This window comes from Podarcis erhardii, assembly GCF_964252035.2.
Source record: "Podarcis erhardii genome assembly, chromosome: 1".
Classification (NCBI taxonomy): domain Eukaryota; kingdom Metazoa; phylum Chordata; class Lepidosauria; order Squamata; family Lacertidae; genus Podarcis; species Podarcis erhardii.
Window position 1 is genome coordinate 17,804,169 of NC_138497.1, and position 7,317 is coordinate 17,811,485.

The 7,317-nt window shown below is 48.9% G+C and overlaps 1 protein-coding gene across 1 annotated transcript in view; it reads right to left on the minus strand.

The window, feature by feature from the left end:
* EVL (Enah/Vasp-like) overlaps positions 1 to 7,113 on the minus strand; it is a 144,028-nt gene extending 136,915 nt beyond the window's left edge. Inside the window, exon 1 of the mRNA XM_081860455.1 lies at positions 6,648 to 7,113. Within this exon, the coding sequence (XP_081716581.1) occupies positions 6,648 to 6,652 (5 nt within the window). The 5' untranslated portion in view covers positions 6,653 to 7,113. The remainder of the gene's footprint in view (positions 1 to 6,647) is intronic.
* Between the last annotated feature and the right edge of the window lie 204 nt (positions 7,114 to 7,317).

A 7,317-nucleotide genomic window follows, 5' to 3' on the forward strand; every position in this document is an offset into this window, starting at 1 on the left:
ATAACTCAGTAGCTGTGTGCGTGCTTTGAATGCAAACCATCCCAAATTCAATTCCTGGAAGCAGGTAACTGGTGATGTGGAAGACTTTTGGTCTGCAAAAACCTGGAAAGCCACTGCCAGTAAGAACAGGCAATGCTGTCCTGGCCTAGATGAATAAATGTCATGGCCTGTATAAGGTATGGTAGATTATAATGCTCCATATGGATGTTTGTGTCATGTGGGTAGCTAGCTAGGATAATCCAGTGGCTTCATCAAGACAGCTGATGGTGTTGGCATTGAAAGTAGTTATGCAATCAAGCATATGGAAGGAGTTTTGTGATGGGAAAAAGGTAACATAAACTAGGCTGTCATATCCATCAGTCTCCTCTGATTTACATCAGCACCAATTTAATACTTCTTGTGCAGGCATAGGCAAACTCAGTCCTCCAGATGTTTTGGGACTACAACCCCCATCATCCCTAGCTAACAGGACAAGTGGTCAGGGATGATGGGAGTTGTAGTACCAAAACATCTGGAGGGCCGAGTTTGTCTATGACTGTTCTTGTATATTTTCAAGCTCTACAAAGTCAAGTGAAGGCCCAAATGCAAACTAGCCCACCAAAAGTTAATGAGACTCAAGTTTGTTGCTAACCTCTCTGAGAGTAAACCCCATAGGATTGCAAACTATTGCTCCATAATTCAGCTAAACCAGGCTTGAAATGTAAAGACACCCCCATCTCTCTGACATATTACAAGCTGAATTAGGTTTACAGTCTGTTCTTGATGCTGTTCCAGCATACAACAGAAAAAGGAGAATGAACTAAACTCTGTACTGGCAAGCATGCTTTCTAGAAGCAGGCATGTATATCCAAGAGGTATTCTCTCTCTGTCCCCTGTCCCCCCCCCCCAAAAAAAAGCCCAATTAAATTGGCCAAATGCATCAAGAGCATTTGCAATCTGGTCAATGCTGGATTGGCTACAGTAAACAATATTTGCTCATGCATTGCTTCTCTCTTCTTTTGGTTTAATTTACTACCACCACTGCTTTGTAGTATCTTGCATAAATTCTTGGGTATTTGCAGCCCTACCACGTTTGGTAGGCAGGAGGATCAGGGAAACATTTTGGCTGCAAATTTAAATGGGCAGGACATTCCCTTCCCAAATACTGTACCGCCTTGGTGTATAAAGCTCTTGCAGCCTAAGAACAGAGGTAAATAAATTAGCAGTGGGCTGGATGATGTGCACAAGACATTCTGTAACAGCGGAGGAGGACAGGCAACGGGCCTGGGATTCAGGGCAAGCAGCAACCTGTTGGGACTTAATCTGACCCGGGCAGGCACTGCTTATGAAATAAGTCAATCGTAGGACAGGGAACACACCAGGGTAGAACAGGTAGTGCGCAAAAGTGTAGGAGGCATCCCAATGTTCAATAAGGCAAACTCATTGCTTTAACTCAGAGTCAGCAGACCTTTCAATGTACTACATTTCCATATATAACCTGGCCTTCAGTGTTAGAAGCTGAAATCTGAAAGTTAGGAACTGAATGGCACCTTAAACCTAGATTATGGGTGCAACAATAGAATGTCTAGGCACGCTTTTTATAACAAGAATACAAAGCTGAAAATGAATGAACTGCAGCTAAAATATTATGTTCATTTTTCACATGGTCTAGTCCTTCCCCTGCCCAACCCCCTAATATTCCTAAGAGGGTCTCTTCTCCAGTCTTCAGAGAGTAGCTGGAAGTGGGGAGGCAGAAAAAGGTCCTCCTTTCCTTCCACTCTGCAGTTTTAAATCTGAAATCTTAGGCACAGAGCTCAGAAACTGCTGGCGCTAATGAAATTCCCTGTCGCAAAATGCGCCTAGAACGATGGGAGTTTTGAACACTGCTGGCCCTTTAGCCCCTAAGAAAAGCAGCGTATTTAAAAGAACAAGAAAATATTTCCACTAAATAAGCACAGCCCATCAGGGAAAATGAATGACTTTTAAAAATGGCATTTGGACATAAAGGGCTGAGAGGTCAAGGAGAATGAACAAGGATGCATTTCCCCTGTCTCTCTTTTCCAATACAGGTCATCCTACAGGCGATCAAAGCAGTTTCTGTACAAAAACTGGGCCTAAGCCCCAATTTGTGCCTTCTTGGATGCCTTTACTACCACTGCTTGATGAGAACCCACCAGTGTTCAACTGCACTCCACTCATGTTCAAGCCATCTCCCATCTTGTTTCCTAAACTCTGGAGTATACCAGAGGGCCAAGCGGTAGCAGGCACAGGGTCAACAGCCCTAGCCATCTGGAAGTTCCAGAAGTCGGCCAGAGCTTCAACAGGAGCACCAGTGATAGCAACCAGAAAATCCTCCAGAACCACTAGAAACCCATTGACTCCATCAGCCTCCAAGGGCAGACCATCCTAACATATCCCCTGCCTCTGCAGAGAAAAGGTGCTGAAAGCCTAAATCTCAGCATCTGACTATGACAAGGGACTGTTGTCAATACCCCCCCACACACACTTTCGGATCACCCTCTTCCTGCCCAGTTGTGAAAACAAGGTCCAGTGTGGGCCAATGGCATGTTAGGAAAGTCCCATGGTCGTCATGGCAGCCATGAAGTCCTGAGCCACCTCAGAACTATTTTGAGCCTGTTCCACTTTGGAGAATGTTAAGGTCTATTAGCTGGTTGTGTACTTTTGAGATTTGCTTCCGGATTAGAAGTGAACTGTTTGTGGTGTGTACACAGCAGAGAGCTAATCCCATCCCAAGAAGCTTCTTCCCAGTTGGCACCTCATTTTTCTTGCTTCCCACCCGCATCAATTATCTTTCTTCTTCACTGTGCTCATAACATCACTGACTTATTTGATAGAACATCTAGTTGCGCAATGTCCACTTCCCTCCCTCTCTGCCCCAAAGTTTTGCTTAAAGTTTCACAAGAAGACAACTGGAGGGGAAATGATCCCAAGGAAATTTCAGTGCAAAACATCCATTTGTGCAGAACCCACCAGAAAACGTGGAATAACCCGGCTTGCCTGATGTTCTACCACTTTTTTATGGCAGGCACAATGGACCTGGACAACAGAGGATGAACAGTGCAGTTTGGTCATCAGGAAGCGGCTATGATGGTTGAGCACACGGCAGCTATTTCTATGTCTTTTTTGTAGCTTTCTAAGCCTCCATCCCAAATACTTGTGCATATAAGTCCTAGTACCATAGAGATATCACACTAACCATACTAAAGAGCCCAAACCATGTTTTCAAAGCTTTCAAGTGCACAGCAGGCAAAATATGGCTCAGAGGAGCTTGCTGGCTTTGGTTTTCAACTGTCTCTGTACCCTGTTTCATACGTCCAATCTTGCAAAAAACAGCAGCCAGAGCTACAGTTGGTTGATTCATAAATAACAACAGGCCAGTTAGCACAAACCATGTTTTCCAAAGCCGCTTCAAACCATGGTTTCCAATTCTGGTTCCGCAGTTAATCACAAACCATAGTTTGTCTATTTCACACAACACATGAATCAATAATTAAGGTTCCTTAACCACATCTTTGATGTGATGTCTGAACTGAGCTTAAACATGGTTTAACTAAATAGGACAATGTATAACAGAAAGAGGCCTCAAGTCCCGAGCACAAACAAACATCCTTAAATTGGCTGTAATCAAGATTGGTCGTTTTTTAGATCACTGTAACACAGAGTTCTACTGACCACAACCCTAAAAGGCATGGGTAAAACTGGAGCGTTGAGAAACGCACCAAATAGCATGTGAAGTGTCAAGGATTAGCAGGAGACAAAATGTGCACAGGCACACACAGCGCCATGCTGGTGGTGAGCTATTTTGATGTGTTGTCTGCAGCTTTTTATAACCCCTGACATAATCTGCCATATCGGTTTAAGTAATGACAGCCAATTATGGGGGGGGGGAACAACCCCCAAAACATCACCCACTAGCATTCTATCAATTTATCCTGGTGAAAGACTGGGAGACAATCTCATTTTTTTCCAGGATGCCCAATTCCTCCCTAATAAATAACCTGCCCTTAAGAGGAAGAAGCAAAATTCTCTGACACTGAATAATTATCTCAGCATAACATGGCCCAGCCATTGTAAATATGAGTGGTTCTGTTATTGTGGACCTCCAAATCGGGAGAAGAAGTTATCTCAGAGAGATAAAGGTCACATAAAGATAGGCTCTTTCCTTCCCAAGTTATTCTGATCTCTCCCTAACTGGTTGTCATATAAATAATGAAATGCCACGCACACAAGAGCAATTATACCATCTGCACAGAATTTGCACTGCTAAACCAGTAGCCTCAGCCAGAACTCTGTTCCTGGATCTTTTCCAAAGTCACTGGCAAAAAAAGGGGGTGGGGGAGAGTGTGTTCCCATCACACAAGCTGCAGTATCTCTAACTACACCAAGACAGCCACACTGTTATAAAGGAAGAAGATCCCAGGAGTGTTTTTGTTTCCTGCATCCCCAGAAGAAACCAAGAGGCGTTTATTAGAGAACTCCCATTCCCCTCGTCTCCCTTAGAAAATACACGCAGAGAGGCAGATGCTGCAAATATATGCCTAGCCAACATCTTCATCTTACAGGCACAGAAAGCAGAACTGAATACGGAGGTGGAAGGGGCAAGGAAAGGAGTGAGAATCAGCTGGGCAAGAATCCACCTGACACACACATTTTTATAAAAGGGGGAGGGGAGGGGAGAGATTAAGGTTCCCCTCTACCCAACACATCGCCTGTAAACAAATAAAAGCCGTAGACGAACATCACACCACGGAGATAAAGCAAGAAACCTCTGAACACACAAACACACCCAAGCACAGGGTGTGCAAGGCTGCAGCAACGGAAGGAATGAACACACCCACATTCTTGCCAATGGAGGGGAGTTGCGCGTTTCCTCCATCTCTGTTGCTATGCACCTTTCTCTGTGTTTCTCCACATGATGCACTACGTAGTCATTTGGCATACTGATGCCCATTCCGTCTCCCTCTGCAAGAATTGGGAGAGCTAGTACTGTACACCTATATGCACACACATACACCTTGGTGGAAGACCTCGTGTTACTTGGAAAGCCACCAAATTTATTTGCGGATTAGGATGGAAATCTATATACATATGCACAGACATGGACACTTAGCAACAAAGGCCACAACACACACACACACAGTACTTTTCCCCAGTGCTTTTTCTTTTCCTGGGGATACGCAAGAGTACATAGCACAGGCACCTAGAAGAAAACCGCTGCTTTTTCCAGCACAGAAATTAAGGCGTTGTGTTACATTCGCGGAAGCTGCACATGAGAGCAGAAACAAGGGCTGGGGCAGAAATGAGATGTAAAAACAAAACCCCACAACCGCTTGTCAGGATGCAGAGTGTGCAATCTGTCAGAAGGCTGGAGGAATGACAACCAATCGTGTCTAAAACACACCACCCACCAGCATGGGATCCATTCTGGTGAAAGACTGGGAGGCGCAGTGACGCTTAGGTTTTTTTTCAATGGAGGAAGGATGGAGATGCACACTGCCAGAATAGCTCTGCTTACAATTCCAAGAGAAGCACTGATGCTGAATCCCACCTGGAAGTGTGCCACCCTTGTCTCTCTCTCTCTCTCTCACACACACACCCCTTAATCTCAGGTGCCCAAGTGGCTGGTTTTACTACCTACAACCAACTCAAGACTTTGTAGGGCTGGTTATGATTCCAACACTGTGTGAAGCCTATATCGTTTGAAGAAACGAGACATGCCTCTCTGCTGCCTCCAGACTTTAAGTTGGATCCAGACTTAGTCGTGCCTAAAGTAGACCCACTGAGATTAGTGGGACTACTCCAAGCACGGCTCAGGCAATGTCCAACACTAGGCGAATTATGGCATCACTAATTCCTGCAGTGGGCGAGCCAGAAAGACATGCACCACATGAATCAGGCCTCTGTACTGAGGACAAGGCACTCTGCATGTGCTCAGAGGCTCCCTCCCTGGTTATTATCCCATCATCTCAGTTTTAGGGTTGCTAACTGTGAGGGAGGCAGCGGCAGCTGGAGTCTAGCTCACTCTTGTGTCTTTCACAGCAGCTTCATCCACAGAAACCAGCTTCCCACAGCAGAACAGAGATCAACAAGGATATGTGGCAGATCCCAGAGGCAAAGCCATGTTTGCCTGTCACAACGAAACACCCCAAAAGTAGATCATCTCCTGGCACCCAACTGAGGCATATATTCTGACAGTCAAGGAAAAGTCCTCCCTTAGGAAGCTGACCCTTTATTTTTAATAAAGGTTGCTCGGAGCAGCAGCGGTTAAGGGGCACAGGCAACTCCCCCTCCCCTCCTAGATATGGAGAGGGGGGGAGGGAGGAAGGTAGGTGCTGGGGCTCCAACGAAAGCAGCTACTAGGCCCGAAGAAGCGAGGCAATGCCCAGCCTATCCCGGCCCAAGCGGCGCCGCGGCGCGTCTCTGCCCCGAGCCCGCCACTTCTCCTCCTCACGAGGCGCTGCCTGCACCTGCCCGCCTGCTGCCAGGTGAGGGGTCCCTGCCTGCCTGCCCGAGCGCGCCTCTCTCCCTTCGCCTTCTCCCGGCAGCATCCGGGAGGGAGGGAAGGAGGGCGCTCGGCGCGCAGCAGCAGCAGCAGCAGCAGGAGGAGGAGAAAGAAGGACCGGGCAGCCGCAGCTCGGCTGACTCACCTCATTTTCCCCGCAGTCGAGCTCTGCGCAGCCGCCTCTGGCCGGCGTCTCCCCGCCAGCTCCCACTGCGCAGCGGGAAGCTCTGGCCCGGGCTCCGGGCTCGGCAGCGCGGCGGCGGCGGCGGCTGCAAAAGCGTCGTCGGCGTCTCGCGCTACTGCGGGCTGTCAGATGCTCAATGGAGGAGCGGCGCCCGGGAGAAGGAGGAGGAGGAGGAGGAGGAGGGAGCCCGGCGGGCTTTGGCGTCGCTGCATCCGCTGCTCAGTCGCCCTGCTGCTGCTGCTGCTGCTGCTGCTCCTGGCGGCCTGCGGCTGGCGCGCAATGGCATCTTCGTCCCCGCCGGCCAAGGGCGCTAGCTGCCGGGGAGCTTCTCCACGGCGCCGGGCAAGCGGTCCAGGGGCCCGGCCATCCTCCTCCTCCCGCTCCGCTTTCCCGGGATGTGGCGAGGCGAGGGTGGTGGGCGTGGGGCGGGCGGGCGGGAGGGAAGGAGGGAAGGAGGTGGAGGAGGAGGAGGAAGCGCACAAAGCCCGCGGGGCTCGGCTGCCCACTGCTGCTGCTGACAGACACTTCCGCCCGTCTGCCTGCCTGCCTGCCTGCCGCCGCTACGGCTCTCGCAGAGGCATCGCCGACCTGGCGAGCCCGTCCAGGCACGCGCACAGAGCGGGCGGGGAAG